The sequence below is a fragment of the Grampus griseus genome (assembly GCF_964374135.1).
Source record: "Grampus griseus genome assembly, chromosome: 18".
NCBI lineage: Eukaryota > Metazoa > Chordata > Mammalia > Artiodactyla > Delphinidae > Grampus > Grampus griseus.
In genome coordinates, this window is record NC_139012.1 from 59,181,757 (window position 1) to 59,201,434 (window position 19,678).

Below are 19,678 nucleotides of genomic sequence, written 5' to 3' on the forward strand. Positions count from 1 at the left end.
AGAGTCTGCTTTGTGACCTTGGTGACTTTTGCTCGATTTAGAAGCAGCGGAGAAGGGAATTGCAAGGAGACGGTGGCGAGAAATCACCATTCTGACTGAATCCGATTAAAAGTGTTCTATAAAACTATACCAACAAATCAGGACAAACCTCACACCCAGATCTTGAATCACAAGATGTTTACGTAATATAATGCCCATGGCAGACGAATACCAAATACCACAAAGTACCTGAGACAAAAAAAGAAAGGAAGGAAGGAGAGGAGGGAGAAGGATAGAAAGGAGCCTGGAGTCCTGGCCTTCTGAGATCCAAGGGCCCAGGCAGAGTTCCTCGGGGAAGCGGGGACTGCACGTGACCGTCCGGGGCCTCTGCTTCACATCTCAGCTTCCGAGGAGCAGACCTCCGTCGCCGCAGTGATGGCAATCCCGATGGCAAGGCTGCCGTTGTCGGAGAAGAGCTGGGCCAGCGAGGTGTTGAGGACGAGGCAGTCCCCGTCAGTGATCACCGAGTCCACGCACTCCAGCACAGACCTGGGGGTGGCCTCCCACTTGAGACGCCGGTGGTTTCTGTTGAGCTCCAGGCGGTAGGTGAAGCAGTCGGCCTGGGTGGGGGTCCCGATGAGCATCATGGTGGCGAAGAACTGGGGGTGCCCTGCATGCCTCTCCCGTTTTCTAAGCACCAGCAGAAAGTGGTGGCCGAGGCAGGAGTGCACGATGATCCAGTCGGCCGGTGCCGGGAGGTGCATGTCCGTGGCCAGGAAGACGATCTCGGCTCCCTGGAGGATGTCCACCCTGTGCATCTGCCGCAGGTGGGGCACCACCACCTCCAGGTGGCCTTCCCACTGGCAGGAGAACAAGGGGCAGGTGCAGGGCGTCACCTGGGCAGCGTGTAGCCCCGCCTCCTGGTGCGGGGGGTGGTGGTGAGGGCGGGCGTGGTGGCGGAGGTGGGGCTGGCGGGCGTGGTGGCGGAGGAGTGGGGGGAGGAGGTGAGGGGGGAAGCTGCCGGGCTCCGGGGCGCTCTGGGTGACGGCGCATCGGCCGGACACATACTGTAGGCGAAAGAGAAGAACGTTAGTGGCGGTGAGATCAGTCTCTCAGCCTGGCTGAGACTCCCCCGGTGTTCAGAATGTGGAAAGCAGACTCTCCCTTACCGGTAGAGAAAGCTCTATTTCTTAAAAAAATGAGACCTGCCAGACTGTTTTCCAAAATGGCAGCACCGTTCTACATCCCCATCAGGCATCTAAGAGAGTTCCAATTTCTCCACGTCCTTGCCAACACTTGTTATTATCTGCTTTGACAAATATTTTAATGAGACAGAATTCATTGTTTTGAATGTTTTGCCAGATTTAGATGCTGAAGTCTTCTCCAAGTCATTTCATTTCAGTATAGAATGTAAATTTACCCAATCGGAAATAGAAGCTTCTTCAAGAGATTCCTCCTGCAAGAAGAGATTTTCCAAACGTATTAGTATATTTAAAAAAGAAAACAGGGCTTTCCTGGTGGCGCAGTGGTTGAGAGTCCGCCTGCCGATGCAGGGGACGCGGGTTCGTGCCCCGGTCCGGGAAGATCCCACATGCCGCGGAGCGGCTGGGCCTGTGACCCATAGCCGCTGAGCTTGTGCGTCCGGAGCCTGTGCTCCGCAACGGGAGAGGCCACAACAGTGAGAGGCCCCGCATACTGCAAAAAAAAAAAAAAAAAAAAAAAAAGAAAACAAAACTTTAAAACAATGAGGGACACGGTGGATGCCTTGGGTGGTTGAGATTCTGAAAACTCATCCAAGAAAATGCAATCTTTCTGCCTTTCTGATTCTTCAATTAGATACTCAGGCAGTTTTACCCTTCAAATAACTTGGATTGATGGTCATTAGTCATAAAGAACAAAGAAATCAATTTTTTTTGTGCTTTTTTGATACTGTTGATATTTTTGTGAAGGGACTGGAAGTCAATGGATTTTTTCCCCTCTATTTTATCATTACTATTATTTTTAGAACAAAATTTTGGTAAATACCTATTTGTCCTTCCAGTGCTGCCAGGGGTTGTGCTATCTGCGGTGCCCTTCTGGGTAGTAAGGCAACCATGGATCCCCGAGCTGTTTGTGTGCAGCTGGACCACAGTCCCCAGGGAGGGAGCCTGAGCTATGACTCCTGGGACTTTGCCCCACCAGGCACACTTCTGTCCTGCGTTAGGCTCACTGTTCCAGAGCAACTTGCCAGGGACTAGCCACTAGGCAGCTTCCACCCTGAGACTCTCTCGACCTTTTGTTCTTCATGACAACGTGCCCACCAATGCCCTCAAAACATCAGGAGCTGTGACAACACTTTCTGATCAGGGATCAGTAAGCATTTACTGAGCACCTGCCACGACCAGACCCAGAGATACAGCTGTGAGCAAAATCAACACTGCGTTTCTCGGTGTAGGTGGTACAGACATTAGTGCGTGTCTAATTAGTTACGGTTTTGAAAAGGCTCCTCCCTGGCACAAGGACTGTGATTCCTGTTTTTCAGTTGAAGAAACAGGCTTCAGTAGTCACGTGCCCAAGGTTACAAAGCTGGGAAGTGAAAGATGGGATTCATTTTCACGCCTCATGACTCTGAACACAGCAACTGCCCTCCCCTCGATAATCCCACCTCCAGCTCCCTCCCCCATTCTTTGAGGGTTTTTTTCTTTAATTAGTCTGTGGGATCTGGGCTGTGCAGGGGAGGTGGCCGGTCTGCAGTGGCAGCCTTCTCTGCGCTGCCCTCGGGTTCGCTCTCCAAGCCCCTCTGGACTTCGGGTGCCTCTGGGCACTTGCCTCGCTTCAGTTCCTTGCCAGCATGTAGAGGACCAGGGTGATGAGTGATGGTCTGTCTTTCATGCTCATCGCTGTTACGGCCATCTCCTCGGGCTCAGAGAGTGGCTGGAGGCCTGGCGAGCTTCCCTTTCTTTAGAGCACCCAGGGACACATACACACACACTGGGGGCCCGACTAGCTCTGTTCTGGAGTTGTTCGCCCCTGCGCTCTCCTCCGCCGGGAGCCCAGCTGACCTGGAGGGTCAGGGCCCTTCCAGTAGCTCCTGCGCAGCAGCTACTGGGCAGCCTGTCATCACCCATCCTGCACACCCGCCAAGCCACCTGCCCCAAGGGGGACAGTGTCTTCCCCTTGATGGAAAGGCTGTGTTCCAGAATCCTGCTAGTGATGAGACTGACTCAGCCTTTAGTGTTAAATATGGGGAAGGGAATTAACTAGTAGGTAGCGTCTACTAAGTGTTAGGCGCTGTGGAAAGTAGATATTTTTTGTGTCGTTATTTAATTTCTCACAGAAAAGATCAATTTTCTTACTTTTAAAAAAAGTTAAATCCGGCTTAGTTCCTACCTGCCTGCTGGTGGCTGATATCATTTAGTCAACCGGTGAAGGAGGGGGGCCAATTCCTAGGATCCCTTGGGATTGTACAAGTAGCCCAGGCTCATACACTCCACCAGCCAGATGCAAGGACTCCTCCCAGGTCCTCCCAACAGGCCAGGCAGAAGGTCAGCCTCTTCTGTTTCGCTCAAGAGGACCTGGTGTTGGCTTCTCATGGAAAGCCTCAAATGCTGTCCCCTCTCCCAGCCTCTGAGAAGCCCCCCCACCCTCATTTAGGTCACAGCAGTCACGAGAGAAACATGTTATGTGTGCCTTCTAGATGAAGGAACGGACACAGAGAGGTTGAGTCACTTGCCCAGGGTCACACAGCTTATAAGGGGTGCAGATGGGAATGGAGCCCAGATCAGTTAAAGGTGATATTGATCATAGCCTGGGAAGGTCACCAGCTGGATGTTGGCCAACTTTGGTCTGTTCCACCGTTTACTTGTCCAGCAGCCTTGATTAAGTCAGTTGCCCCATCAGCAAAATATTTATTTCATAGGGTTGTCAAGGGATCAAATGAAACAGTGCCTGTCAAACAGCTTTAATGACCACATCAAGTATTACATCAGTAAGGCATTTCCATTTGGACACGGTTTGGGATGAAGCGTTTCGGTGGCCTTCCCCCTCGGTCCGTGGCTGCCTGCCTTGGTACTGGTCAGCTGACCCTCGCACCTGGGCAGCACTCTGGGCTGAACACAGGCCACCGGAAGGGTCTGGAGACCCCAACATAGCACTTGACTGGGGCCTCCTGTCCCATGCCGATGCATGGTGACGGAATATCCTGAAATTCCCATCTCAGAAATGGCCTCTGGGCTATTCTCTGCCCTTCTGCAGATGCATCTTCCGTCTTCTCCATCCTGTTCTGTGCAGCTAGTATCAGAGATGTGAAACCAAAGTAAGGAGGGCATGAGGAAGAAACACCTCAACCTCCCGTTCTTCCCCGACCCCAGTCTCCCGCCATGCCTCCCATTGGCTAAACGCAGTCAGAGACATAGCAGAAGGAAGCCCAGGCGGTGCACTCAGCGAGGGTCAGCCCCCATTGGAAACGGCGCTTCACCAGTGAGGAGCACATGTGAAGAGGGAATGCCCATCCGTATGCAAATGTCTCAGTTCCCTCCTTTGTGATGTTAGCTGATCCGACCAGTCTGGGCCTCCTAGGCTGACCTTCGATGAGGCTGACGGGGGGAGGCAGGGAGGGCTAATATATGCCCACGATCATTAAGCCGTTCGACAAGAATGGATACAGCAGCTGACACGTGCACCGCCTCAGCACAGGCTGAGAATACTGAGCAGAGTACGATCCCAGTTCCTGTCTCAATAGCTCACTGTGATTAGTATAATATAACACAATGCAAAAGTGCAGGACCGGAGGGGCTCTGAGTGTGCAAAGTGGGGGCCGTAGCTATTCTAGTCAGTGCCCAGTGCCATTTACCCTGGGCGAAGCAGGAAGGGTGATGCTCTAACAAAGTAGGCAAAAGGTTTGCTGATGGGGTGAATAACAGGTTCCAAGGAGCTGGATCTGAAAGACCGTGGGATTTTTTTTTTTTTTTTTTTTTTTTTTTTTGCGGTATGCGGGCCTCTCACTGTTGTGGCCTCTCCCGTTGCAGAGCACAGGCTCCGGACGCGCAGGCTCAGCGGCCATGGCTCACGGGCCCAGCCGCTCTGCGGCATGTGGGATCTTCCCAGACCGGGGCACGAACCCGCGTCCCCTGCATCGGCAGGTGGACTCTCAGCCACTGTGCTACCAGGGAAGCCCCAACTATGGGATTTTTAAGAAATGAAAAGTTCCAAGTGGCTGTCACTAGAGGATCTGCCAGAGATGGTGAGGAGGGGGGCTGGAGAGCTGTCAGACCATATTGCCAAAGTCTTGGCACGGAGATGACACCCAACACTCAGGGGCCATCCGTAGGAGGGCTCAAGGGACATAGCTTCACACTTTAGGGAGCCCGTGTGGGCAGCATGATGGCCCAAGCACACCAACAGAGCCGGTTCCAGCTGTCACTCAGGATGGGGCAACAGTGAGTCCTGGCACTTGTCCAACCACTGGACCCTAGGCTTGGCCATTCCACCCAGACTCTCCCCTTGCTTCCTTTTGGCCTCGTCTTCCACTGGCCTTTCCGTTGTTTAATTGTTGCAGGGTAACAGAGCAGCCAGTGGTATAATCCAAAGTGACTGACTATGCAGATAAAGCGAGACATTATCAACTCACGGAGACCCCTGCGCTTGCTGTGCCCTGAGAAGGCGCTAGGAATAAACACAGCCTTAATTCTCCATTTCTTCCTGCTCTATCTTCTGATGCAAAATATGTTTCATTTAAATGATCTTCGGCTGAGCGAGGTCACAGGGCTGCTGGCAGGGAGAAGGGATTCTTTTAATTGGCAAAATGCTAATCGTTTTGGAAAATGAATTCTAATCTTCCCATCTGATACAGCGGATGTGTGAGTAATTACTTTCCTTCACTAAACTGTTAATGCAACATTAGTGATTACATTAATTAAAACTCTTACAGGCTGATAAACCCCTCAGTCAGTCTGCGGATGTCTTCCTTCCATTGGCCATATTTAACTTCCCATTTGGAAGAGAGACCTTGAATCAACCTTTAGAATAATTCGCAAAATTGGGTTTAGAAATGTTAGGCTTTATGGACTGGGTATAATTCTCTCCCCAAGCATTAGTGAGAGCATTTCCACTGAGGGTGTAATTGAATTTAAAAATGCCTTCCTTAATTTCATCAGCCACACTCCCATGGTTGGTAATGGCTATCCCTACATATCCTGGCACCCAAAGAGGAAACCTGCCCCTGGAAAACCACGTGACCCTTTCTCCAGCATCTGTTCCCTCTGGCCAGTGAGCTCATTTGGAGGACTGCTCTCTCCTTCCACTTGATTCCAGGAACCGAGCCATGCTAATTAATGCATTTCAGCTGAAGGCAGATGTTTTGCACCCAATTTCAAATGACAGGCATGTGTGGGACTTCTCTGGTGGTCCAGTGGTTAAGACTTCTCCTTCCAATGCAGGGGGTGTGGGTTCGACCCCTGGTCGGGGAGCTAAGATCCCACATGCCTTGCAGCCAGAAAACCAAAACATAAAATAGAAGCAGTACTGTAACAAATTCAATGAAGACTTTAAACATGGTCCACATCAAAAAGAATAAATGCTCTAAAAAAATAACGACGGGCATGTGCTTTGCATTTGCTCGTGCCCCTATTTGTGAGAATTAATGAAGTGAAGCTTTCAGTACAGGGGGGAAGGGGAGAGGCAGCGATGCTATCGATGTATCTCACACACAGGAGAGAAGAGCGGGGAGGAGTAACATTTCAGGGCAGATATCAGAACATTGGGATAAAGTCAAGGATGGAACTTAGTTGGGAATCAGGTCTGCAAAGAAGGGAGGCTGATACGACCCAGCAATCCCACTACTGGGCATATACCCTGAGAAAACCATAATTCAAAAAGATTCATGTACCACGATGTTCATTGCAGCTCTATTTACAATAGCCAGGACATGGAAGCAACCTAAGTGTCCATCGACAGATGAATGGATAAAGAAGATGTGGCACATATATACAGTGGAATATTACTCAGCCATAAAAAGAAATGAAATTGAGTTATTTGTAGTGAGGTGGATGGACCTAGAGACTGTCATACAGAGTGAAGTAAGTCAGAAAGAGAAAAACAAATACCATATGCCAACACATATATATGGAATCTAAAAAAAAGGTTTTTGAAGAACCTAGGGGCAGGACAGGAATAAAGACACAGACCTACGAGAGAATGGACTTGAGGCCACGGGGAGGGGGAAGGGTAAGCTGGGACGAAGTGAGAGAGTGGCACTGACATATATACCCTACCAAATGTAAAATAGATAGCTAGTGGGAAGCAGCCGCATAGCACAGGGAGATCAGCTCCGTGCTTTGTGACCACCTAGAGGGGTGGGATAGGGAGGGAGGGAGGGAGACGCAAGAGGGAGGAGATATGGGGATATATGTATACATATAGCTGATCCACTTAGCTATACAGCAGAAACTAACACACCATTGTAAAGCAATTATACTCTAATAAAGATGCTAAAAAAAAAAAGAAGGGAGGCTGGAACCTAGTTGGGAATCGGGTCTGCAGAGAAGGGTGAGTATCTGTACCCGCTCCAGGTCCCACTCTGTAGTCTTTAAAAATCCCCTCCGTTTCTCAGAAGGATGGTCAAGGCTGAAGGTTTAGTGTTCCACTTTCCATTTTCCTGGGACACCCACCTCTCCACCCCTCTTCCGCAAAACCTAGCATGACTGTGCATATGAAACCCAGGAGGACTCTGGAAAGCTTCCAGCAAACAGTTGAGAAATAAGTTACACGGAGATAGAAAACAACAAAGGGGCTTTTATTGCCTGGGATAGACTGTCTTCCTTAGAAAATGTGTCTCATGCTCCTTTCCCCCCAGACGGTTATACTTAGAACACAGAATGAATGAGAGCTTCGTGTGGGCAGCATGATAATGTCTGTAATTTTCTTTAAAAGGCTTTCATAGAGAGAATGTGACAGGAATGTGTACATTTTTAACCTACACTCCAGGGGCTGTCAATTCCCTAATCAGGAATTCTCACTTCAAGGTGATCACCTAACATTTTATCCGAAAGACCAGACTCCAGAGATAACGACTACAGTTGCTTCAATTAGTACCCGTATTTCTGATCCACACCAGATGCTGCTAATTACCATTTCCACAGAGGTTTCCATTGGTGAAATTAGTATTTTGTTACTCAGCATAGTAGATGCTAGAAATGGACTCTCCTTGATGAAATTCCTGGTTTTCAAGCTACGAAGATTGTTTAAAACACTTCAGAGGAATTCCACACTTTAGGGACGAGCCCGGAAGCTTGTTCCCTGACTATTTCTGCCTCCGGCCACTGAGTCAAGGACTTACCGTGGTCTGGTACCATCTCTAAGAGTATCAGAATCTTGCTCCTGGTAGATCACTGCATACAAACTTTCCTCACTGGCAATTAAAATTATGTAAATTGAGCAAGGAGACACTTGTTAGCAAACACACAGAAGCCTTGAGTCCTGAGTGTTATATGCCAGAAATAAAACAGAGGAAAGTGAGTTATTACTGTGAAAAGAGGAAGATAAAAATGTGGGTGGATCAAATTTTTAGAACCCAAGGTCCATGGGTGAAAAACAATGAAAGGGGTTCATACAGATGTCTACACCGGCACTGGTCCTATGGTCTCAAAAGGCTCGTGACTCAGCTGGTCGTCTTATAAATTCAGACTCTGGCTCTGTGAGAGGCTGTGAAGAAATGTGTGGACGACATTGTGAAAACAAAAAATATGACTCAGTCCTCAAGCACCCCAGGCCTTTCTTTAGTTCCTAGATCCTGGCCCATGACCACCCAGCATGCCTCCATCATGGTCCCAACTGGTATTGTCACTTTGGGACCATCAGCCCCTGTGAGATGGGGATGCTGCCTCCCTCCCTGACCTGAGAAGTCAAGCAGTGGTCAAGATCTGTCCGTACAATTCATTTTTTAATTTCAACTCGTTTTGAAAATCACTAGTGCGTGGCTTTCTCTTCTTAGCTAGGTTGGAAGTCAGAGGGCAGGGACAGGGTTTAGTTTGCTCAGTGCTTAGCCACGTGATGGGCAATGCCAGCACCGTGCAGTGTCTGGCATCTACTAGACTCTCCCTGAGTATTTGTTGCTTGAATGAACGAATGAACGATTCATGAATGGAACCGTGTCCTGCACTATATCCATGGAAAGGCTGCTCGTCTTCAGTCAGAGGCTCTGTTCTCTACCCTTCCTTCCTGTAGACGTATGTGTGGCGTGGTGTGTGTGCGTGTATGTGTGCGCACGTGCACGGGAGGCCATAGCTGTTGGCTTGTCAGGTAGGTCTCCTGGTGGCTCCTCACCCAGAACCCGACAGTGATGGGACAGTGGGACCTGACCAGGGGCAGGACACTGAAATGTACCCAGCTGCCATCATGGGAAGTCAAATAACAGCCTCGAAGGAGGAACTTCTCATGCCAGCGAGGGACTTTCTTTGCTTTTACTCTGTATAGAGATTATTCGGAGCCCTAAGCATCCCCTTTATCAATAGCAGATTGTTTCTTACAGTTTGTTTGGGAAGGACAGCCCTGGATCCAGCAGACTGTCTTGGATTGTCTTAATCTAACCCTCTTCGATTGGTCTAGACCCGCTTTCCCCTCTGGCACTCCGGCAGGACCAGTGACCTAACTAAAGGTTGGATGCCCCCATACTTCCAGTTTCTGTTAACAATCAGCAGGAAGTAACTTCAATCCAACCAAAGATTATGGGCCCTCCCCCAGTTTTCCCCTTCCCCATAAGGTGGGGGGACTAATGGGTTGTACCCACCCAGTGCCCTGAACTGGCCCTTCCAGACCATACTCCAGATAACTGGGATCTGGAATTCCCTACCCAGTGGCTCTGAGTCAGCTTCTGGGAGCCTGTGCTATTTCTGGGATCCATTATCCCGAAGGCGGACCGTTAGACATGAGGTGTGGCCCATGGGGGACTATTTGGGGCTTGGATGTGTGGGCTAGGGTGTCCACTTGCCTTTGCCTGGGACTCATTTCAGTGCAGCATGAAGCCTCATTAGGAAGAAAGTGAGACGGGTTGCGGACGGGGGGCTGTGGCCATCCAGATCGTTATGAAGGGTTAATTATTAAAGTAGGAGGGTACGCCATATTTTAAGTGTCTCTTACCTTGATCTTTTAAGTGTTTAGACATGCAGTGTGTGGGCTTCCGCCTTCACTTTTGCCTAGAGCCCCGCAAACATTAGGGGCGGGCCTGTAGTCAAACCACACAGCAGAGGAATCCTGCTCATTTCCATTTATTCTTTGACTCTGCCTTTTATCTGCGAGGTTTTGAGATGCTAATGAGTTTTGTGAATGTCGCCGATGAAAGACCTTTCCTGAAAAGCAACTTCTTGAGTAGTCAGACTTTTATGTCTGCAGCTGGCAAGTGAAACCCAGGGTCTGTGTGAGCAATTTAAAGGTTAGGATTTGGTTAGCTGAAGACCCGTTAACTGCAGGGGTCTGGGTAGGATTACTTAAGGACCCTGGGGGTGACTCAAGGGTGGTATACGTAGCATGCTGGCAGCAGTCTCACCTGATCTGGATAACCTCGGGTTGTGGGCAACAATTTTGCTCATGTACCTGGTGCCGCTATGGTAGGATCCGGGGCCATAAAGTTAGGGAGGGGGTGGGTCGCTAAAATGGTTACACATGCAAACGCAAACTTCAGAAGCAGATGTGTTGGCAGGCTACGAGTGGACAGCGGTATGTCCTGGGTGGTCTGAGACATTCTGATGGCCAGGCTGCCCCAAGGCCACATGCCACCCTTGTTTGTCTGGTTCTTTAAAGACATTGTGACCAGGAACTCCACAAATTCAGCTCTCTCCACCAGGGCTCTCAACCCTCCCCATCTCCCACCCCCGGGGTACCCTTTGGCCTGGCTAAGTTGTATTCCTCCTTCCATGTTCTGTACTGACTAGGGCTGCTCTGTCTGCTGCGTGTTCCTTTATGACACACAGCACACTTATGTGTTTTGCTGCTGGACCATGATGTGAGCTCAGGTGGTTGAGTGTTGCATCTGTTTCTTCCGTGCTGTATCCTCAGTGCCGGCAGTGCTTGGAACATGGTAGGAACCCGAGAAATATTTGTGGAGATGATGAACGAGTGAATCCTCTCCATTGAGCTGTCACCCTAATACAATCCAACCACTTCTCACCATCTGCCTGCCACCACTCTAAGGCAAGTCACCCTTACCGCCTTTCTGGGCTACTGTGATAGCCTCCTGACTAGAGGTAGTGGGTTGAAAGGTGGCCTCCAAAAGGTGTCCACATGGTAACCCCTGGAATTGAGAATGTGACTTTATTTGAGAAAACGGTCTCTGTAGATCTAGATAAATTAAGGATTTCAAGATGAGATCGCCCTGGATTATCCAGGCAGGCCCCAAATCCAATGACAAGTGTTCTTAGAAGAGACAGAAGAGAAGACACAGACACAGACGAGAAGACCATGTGAAGATAGAGGTGGAGGTTGGAATAATGCTGCTACAGCCAAAGAATGCCCGGAGCCACCAGAACCAGAGCAAGGAAGGATTCTCTCCTCGAGCCTTCAGAGGGAGCAAGGCCCTGCTGACAACTTGATTTTTACCATTTTGGCCTCTAAAAGTGTGTGAAAATAAATTTCTGTTATTTTGAGCCACCAAGTTTGTGGTTTTGTATGGCAACCCTAAGAAATGAATACACAAGTCTTCCTGCATCCGTTCTTGGCCTCATACACACTGTAACTTTTCTCACAAAATCTTTTAATAGTTTTCCATCAGTATCAGAGTGAAACACAAACTCCCTATCCATGCCATCAAGAACCAACATACTCTAAAAGACATACAGATGGCCAATAGGCACATGAAAAGATGCTCAACATCACTAATTATTGCAGAAATGCAAATCAAAACTACAATGAAGGGCTTCCCTGGTGGCGCAGTGGTTGGGAGTCTGCCTGCCGATGCCGGGGACACAGGTTCGTGCCCCGGTCCGGGAGGATCCCACATGCCGCGGAGCGGCTGGGCCCGTGAGCCATGGCTGCTGAGCCTGTGCGTCCGGAGCCTGTGCTCCACAACGGGAGAGGCCACAACGGTGAGAGGCCCGCGTACCGCAAAAAACAACAACAAAACAACAAAAAACTACAATGAAGTATCACCTTACACCGGTCAGAATGGCCATCATCAAAAAGTCTACAAATAATAAATGCTGGAGAGGGTGTGGAGAAAAGGGCAGCCTCCTACACTGTTAGTGGGAATATAAATTGATGTAGCCACTATGGAGAACAGTACAGAGGTTTCTTAAAAAACTAAAAATAGAGCTACCATATGATCCAGCAATCCCACTCCTGGGCATATATCCAGAAAAGACGAAAACTCTAATTCAAAAAGATATATGTACCCCAATGTTCATAGCATCATTGTCTACAGTAGCCGAGACAAGGAAGCAGCCTAAATGGCTATCAACAGGTGAATGGATAAAGAAGCTTGGGTATATATACGCAATGGAATATCAGTCATAAAAAAAGAATGAAATAATACCATTTGCAGCAACATAGATGGACCTAGAGATTATCATACTAAGTGAAGTAAGTCAGAGAACAATATCATATCACATATATGTGGAATCCAAAAGAGTGATATAAATGGACTTATTTTCAAAACAGAAATAGATTCACAGACATAGAAAACAAACTTATTGTTACCAAAGGGGAAAGAGAAGAGGAGTGATAAGAGTTTGGGATTAACAGATACACACTACTATATATAAAATAGATAAACAGTAAGGACCTATAGCACAGGGGACTATAGTCAATACTTGTAATAACCTATAATGGAGAAGAATCTGAAAACGAATATATATATATATATTCTTATATGTATAACCGAATCACTTTGCTGAATCACTTTGCTATACACCTGAAACAAGCACAACATTGTAAGTCAACTATACTTCAATTAAAAAAAAAGAAAAAGAACCAACATCCTCTGACGCCCAGCTAACTCTCTGCCTCATCTTTTCCCCCCTGCATCCCTTTGCTACTCTGCTCTAAGCACATTGGCCTCTTGCTGTTCTTTGAACACTCTGTCTACACACTTGCCACAGGGGCTTTGCACTGTCTATTCCCTTTACTTGGAACACCACCAGCTACCCACATGGCTCACTCTCGCACTTCATTCACGTCTCTGCTCCTCTACTCTGAGGCTGTCCTTCACTTATCTGTTAAAGAAACCCTCTCAATCCCCTTACTCTGCTTTATTTCACTTCCTAGTATTTATCAGTTCTATACTTATAACATTATATTATAGTATATATAGTGTAGGTCATATATTTATTTGTGTACCGTCTGTCTTCCCTACTGCAATGTATATTTCTTGGGACTAGGAATTTGGTTGTGTTCACCGTTGTATCTCTAGAACATTATCTGATACCTAAAAGAGCTCAGTAGGTTTTTTTGGTTTTGAAAGAATGGATAAATTCCTTTGGGTCTTAAACTTTTCCATCTTAGAGAACCTGGGTAAAGTGCACGTGTCACTGGAATGTTGATATGACAGGGACTCTCCCCACTCCCCGCTTCCTCCACCCCCTGCCCCCAGGTCTCCCCATCAGAGTTTTGTCCAACTCTGACCTGGCAAATTTCTCATAGCCTGTGGCTGCTGAGACCATGAACTTTTGGTGTCTGTAGGGCACTAGGGCGGCACTGGAGAGCAGTGTTCACTCGTGTGTCCCTGACCCTGGGTGTATCTTTGACCTGCTTATTTGCGGTCAAAGTAAAATGCAGCACAAACAAACCTGACCTCACTCTGACCAGACTTTGACCCTGGACCCGTGCTTGCGATCAGGCCTAGCTTATTGTGTCAATATGAGGCCTGGCCTCTAGGACTTTCAAGCCTGTCTCATCCTGGTTCCCAGTCTGTCTCCAAATCTCCCAGCGCTGACAAACTCACGCCTACACACCTGTATTCCTCTAAATCTTCTAGACGACAAGGCTGTGAAAGAAGCCGGGGGTCCCTCTCTGTCTGCTTAGGACCTCTGCTCAGAATTCTGGTTTCCTCCCCGAGGACGGCCTCACTGTCAGGAAACGCCGTGTCTGCCCCCAGACGTGGAGGTAGCAGACTTTCCCAGGATGATTGTCAACTTAGTATCCATGTACTAAAACCAGAGCTGCACAGATCTAGAGCAGAGCACCAGGTCATTTCACACACACAAATCCATCTTCCAACGGCAGGCTTAATTCTCAATAATCATCCTTAGCAAATTAGGCCTTCCTATAAGCCTGTCCCTAAAGTAAGAAGCGTGTCGTTTGACCAAGCGTAGTTGGAAAGACAGTGCTGCAGAGTAGAAAGAAAACATTTTTGAAGTCAGACCCACTGGGGTATGAATCCTGGTTTTGCTACTAAAAACTGTGAGACCATGGACTCATTAATTAACCTCTCCATAGTTGTTTCTTCCTCTGTAAAATGGGAGTTGTAATATCTCATAGGGTTGAAGTAAGGACTGAATGAAATACAAAGTACATTGTATCATGCCTAGCCCAGAGTAAGAAGATGTTATTACTATTATCATTATCACCGTCATCACTATTGTTATTATTGTTATTGAATAGCTAGCTAATCGAGATGTAAGCAAAGGAAATTCACCCTACATAATTTCTAGACACAAAACTGAATTGGATGGAATCATAAAAACACCAGAGCCCTTCCAAATCTCTCTTAAAACCTCCCTGACAGCTCTCATCCAAGACCAGTGTTTTCACTAGCAGAAAGCCTTTTACTAAGTCTTTTCATCTCATCACTGGCCAGTGGGTGCTGGCTGCAGTGTACAGAGTAATTTAATCCACGTAAGGAGCCTAGCTTAGTGCCTGGAACATAGGACGTACTCAATAACTGATTGCTGTTATTTTCATCATCATCATTGTTATCATCATCTACTAGCATTTTGGTCAGTGCAGCCCCGCTAGAAAGTTCAGGTGATCCTATGAGCAGGTCTGGTCATTGGCCCTCCCGTGTTCCCACCATTGCACCCCTTTCTCCTCCACTGAGCAAACCTGTCTCCTTGGGCCCCTCATGGTGGCCGGGCCTGAACAGCAGTGCTTCCCCTAAGACCAGCTCCCCCTGCTTAGGAGCCACATCCTACTTGCTGTCTTTAAAATGTGTTTCCTGAGAGAAGTTTGCCCTGTGTGTCTGCTTCCCGGAGCCTCATATCTACACTGCCCACTGCTCACCTGGCATATGGCTGTTAATATGTAGTTGACAAATGAAAATTCGGTAAAGGCAATAGTATTCATGTTGATCTGAACCATCATTATAAATAACATCTAGGGGCTTCCCTGGTGGCGCAGTGGTTGAGAGTCCGCCTGCCGATGCAGGGGACGCAGGTTCGTGCCCGGGTCTGGGAAGATCCCACATGCCGCGGAGCGGCTGGGCCCGTGAGCCGTGGCCGCTGAGCCTGCGCGTCCGGAGCCTGTGCTCCGCAACGGGAGAGGCCCCAACAGTGAGAGGCCCGCGTACTGCAAAAAAAAAAAAAATAGCATCTAGACATCTGCCATGTGGAAGAGTTCCTGAAAAAACAAAGGCATGGCTGTAGTGAAACAGATCAGTACGGCTGTTTGGCTTAAATGAAACAGATCAACAATACCAGGTGCTGGCAAGGACGTGGAGCAGTTGAAACCTCAGACGCTGCTAATGGGAGTATAAATTGGTACAATCACTTTGGGACCCCTTTTTTGGCAGTATCTGCTAAAACTAAATGTAGGCCAGCCCCTTTGACTCAGCAGTTCCACTCCTGGGCATTTACCTGTTGGGAAACAATTCTCTGTTGGGCTCTTGCATTTCTGTACACCTTGTAAGCAAGGCATTGAATGTCCTTTGTTCCAGACTATGTTTTCAAGGCTGTTTGTAATACTGAACAGCCTTGAGATACAGAGCTAGTGTCTCCCTAGCCAAAGGCAGATTTGCTTCCAGTCTTGGGACACAGATATTCTATCTCCCTCCAGAACTAAAGGCAGGCATGCTTACTGTCCATTATAAAAAAATGTGGGTTCCCCAAGCATTTGTAATACACCCTACTGTGTGTGTGGGCATCATTTGTCCCTTTCTGCATTAATTACCCTTTAGGGGTTGGGTCTCAAAGAACTGGTGCAAAAATGCAGATACTCTGCCTGCTGCTCTTGCTGTGGGTGAGAAGTGGCCCTTCACCTCTGACCCAGGAGTGTTGTGTCTTCTGCCAGCACCCATGAAATGGGCAGGCCACTTTGTGAGCCTGTAAATTGAGTACAATCTCAGACGCATCTTGGTTACGCATTCAGCCCCTGACAGAAGTGAGCATTGTGTGATCAAAAAACATACACATGGAAATTTATAGAAGGATTAATTCATAGTAGCCAGAAGTCTAAAAACCACCTAAGCGTCCTTTCAGTGGGTGCACTGTAGTATATTCCCACGATGGAATGCTACCCGGCTATCACAAGACAATGCAAGACTGCTACACATGTGGCTATATTTCCAAAACATGTTGATTAAGAAAAGCTAGACATAGAAGAGCACATACTTAATGATTCTATGTGTATGAAGTTCAAAACCATGCATGACTGACCTACGGTGACAGGTCTGAACAGTGGGACCTTTGTGTGGGAGCATATTGACTAGGAAGGGACATGAGGGAACCTCTTGGCGGGGGAGATGGAAATATTTTAACTTTTGATCCAGATGGTGGTTAGTTGGATGCATATATATGTAAAAATCTGTCGGGATATATACTAGAGATTGTGTACTTCACTGCACACTATACGTGAAAGAAGAAAAACCAAACAACAAACAAAAAAGAAAGAGTGGGAGCGTGGGTGTGCATGGCTGTTGTCTCCAGGTCACTGTTAAATGGGCATATCGTATGGGGCTTAAGGCAGAACTCAGAAAACCTTTTCTTTCATGTTCCCATGTGTTCATTTGATCCTCTAGTGATCTGGTTGCCTGGGATGCTAATAACTAGGGCGATTAGAGGATGGGGATGGGAGTCACAACGGGGACAGGCTCTGAGTATCCAGGGAGAGTTAAGAGTTCCTTGCTCTTGAAAGGTGGGGTCTGGCTGACACTCCCAGGGAGACTGGAAACCAGAGGAAAGGATTGAAGGTATTCACAGCTGTGCCTGGAGTTTGGCAAGCCTAGCCCTTTGGTCCTTGGGGCAGAAGGCTGTTTCCTGAGACCAGATTGGGGGCTAAGGACTGAAACTAATACCACAGCAGGACCAAGGATTAGAGGAGACTAACCCCTGGCTGCGGGCTGAGGCCTGGCTGAGTAAATGTCTCCTCCTGTCTCTGCAGGGAGGCTCTCCCCACCCCTGCTGATGGCTCCAAGTCAATCCCCTTAAGTGAGGTGGGGGCCGGTGTCTCATTGACTCTAAAGCTCTCCCAGTAGCTGCGTACATATTTAATGCAAATCTTAGTTAGGCTTAAGGGGGAAGACATGGGAAGGCAGAAAGGAGAATTGCTGCCCCCTGGGCTTGGGAGGTTAGCAGTCTGGCCAGTCCCTAATAACTCATTCATCCAATATTCATCTTTGAGTCATGACAGTCACCGTGCGTCTCTAAGGAACATGTTTATTAGTGTCCACAAAGATAATTTAGCCCAACATACTTCAAGGCAATTGAAATTGTCCCCAGAGGTGTGTTTCTTTACAGAATTCACTGTGGCTACCTTTCAACATTGGTCCTGTTTTGGTCCCGTTTCCCCCATTGGAGGGTCCTCACTTTCTACAAGGGTCCCAAACTCTCCAGCTGGCCCAAGGGGAAGGAGATGGTCCCCAGGCTCTGGCTCGGCCCTCTGCAGGCTAGGACGGCAACAGCCTGAACAGCGCCTGCAGCGCGGGTCCCCTCTGGGGTCACCCCAGGAGGTTGGGATGGCTTCCTATTTCTCTGCCATTCCCAGTGCTCTCAGGGGATGTTGTAGAAGGGAAGGCACGTGCCCTGCACTTGTATAACTCTGCTATAGCAGCGGACCCCAACCTTTTTGGCACCAGGGACCGATTTCGTGGAAGACAATTTTTCCACCGACGGTGGGTGTGCGGGGTAGTTCAGGCGGTAACGCGAGCCATGGGGAGCGGCAGGTGAACCTGCGCTCGCTGGCCCGCGCTCACCTCCTGCTGACCGGTACCGGTCCGCGGCCCAGGAGCTGGGGACCCCTGTCCTATATCATCCCTTGCAGTTTCATTAGGCCCAAAACTCTCCTTTCACTGTTCCGCAGAAAGTGGGCTAGACGCGTCGTCCTCAAACACTGCAGCGTGCATGCGAATTACCCGGGCGTCTTGTGAAAGCGCAGACTGCGATTCAGCAGGTGTGCTCCGGGACTGAGATTCTGCGCTCCTACCTGGATGCCAAACCTGCTGGGTCACAGACCACACTTTGAAGTTGAGCAAGGGGCTAGGCCCGCCCTTCCCCGCCCGCTTAGATCCTACCGGGCCATCTCTTTTGGAATCAAATAGATGGTCCTTAAGGACCTCAGACATTCCTCTTAAGTCTCTGATTCTTTTTTTTTTTTTTTTTTTTTTTTGCGGTACGCGGGCCTCTCACTGACGTGGCCTCTCCCGTTGCGGAGCACAGGCTCTGGACGCGCAGGCTCAGCGGCCATGGCTCACGGGCCCAGCCGCACCGCGGCATGTGGGATCCTCCCGGACCGGGGCACGAACCCGCGTTCCCCGCATCGGCAGGCGGACTCCCAACCACTGCACCACCAGGGAAGCCCAAGTTTCTGATTCTTTAACAAACTTTGAGGGCACCTTCGTAATAGAGGTGATCTGGCTCCCCTATTCTGCAGGATAACAGCTTGATTTGTCAGTCGTATGGGGTGCCCAGTACCCAGACAGAACCTGGTAACACGGACCCACTTCACAGGAGGGGCAGGGGGGGAGACATAGCTCTGGGGGAATTTTTTTTGTGTGTGTGTTATTATTTTTTTTAATTTTATTGGAGTATAGTTGATTTACAATGTTGCATTAATTTCAGGTGTATAGCATAGAGATTCAGTTATACATATACAAATATTCATTCTTTTTCAGATTCTTTTCCCATAAAGGTCATTACAGGGTATTGACTAGAGTTCCCTGTGCTCTACAGTAGGTCCTCGTTGGTTATCTATTTCATATATAGTAGTGTCTGTATGTTAATCCCAAGCTCCTAATTTATCCCTCCCCCCACCGACATTTCCCCTTTGATAACCATAAATTTGTTTTCGAAATCTGTGAGCCTGTTTCTGTTTTGTTAAATAAGTTCATTTACATCATTTTTAAAAAATTAGATTCCACATGAGTGATATCATATTTGTCTTTCTCTGTCTGACTTAATTTCACTTAGTATGATAATCTCTGGGTTCATCCACCTCACTACAAATAACTCAATTTCGTTTCTTTTTATGGCTGGATAATATTCCATTGTATCTGTGTGCCACATCTTCTTTACCCATTCGTCTGTTGATGGACACTTAGGTTGCTTCCATGTCCTGGCTATTGTAAATAGAGCTGCAATGAACATTGTGGTACATGACTCTTTTTGAATTATGGTTTTCTCAGGGTATATGCCCAGTAGTGGGATTGCTGGGTCGTATGGTAGTTCTATTTGTAGTTTTTTAAGGAACCTCCATTACTGTTCTCCATAGTGGCTGTATCTATTCACATTCCCACCAACAGTGCAAGAGGGTTCCCTTTTCTCCACACCCTCTCCAGCATTTATTGTTTGTAGATTTTTTGATGATG

General features: G+C 48.1%; 1 protein-coding gene across 1 annotated transcript in view; it reads right to left on the reverse strand.

The window, feature by feature from the left end:
* Positions 1 to 265: 265 nt before the first annotated feature.
* SIAH3 (siah E3 ubiquitin protein ligase family member 3) overlaps positions 266 to 19,678 on the reverse strand; it is a 73,054-nt gene continuing 53,641 nt past the window's right edge. Inside the window, exon 2 of the mRNA XM_082675981.1 lies at positions 266 to 1,046. Coding sequence (XP_082532107.1) covers positions 372 to 1,046 — 675 coding nt within the window. The 3' untranslated portion in view covers positions 266 to 371. The remainder of the gene's footprint in view (positions 1,047 to 19,678) is intronic.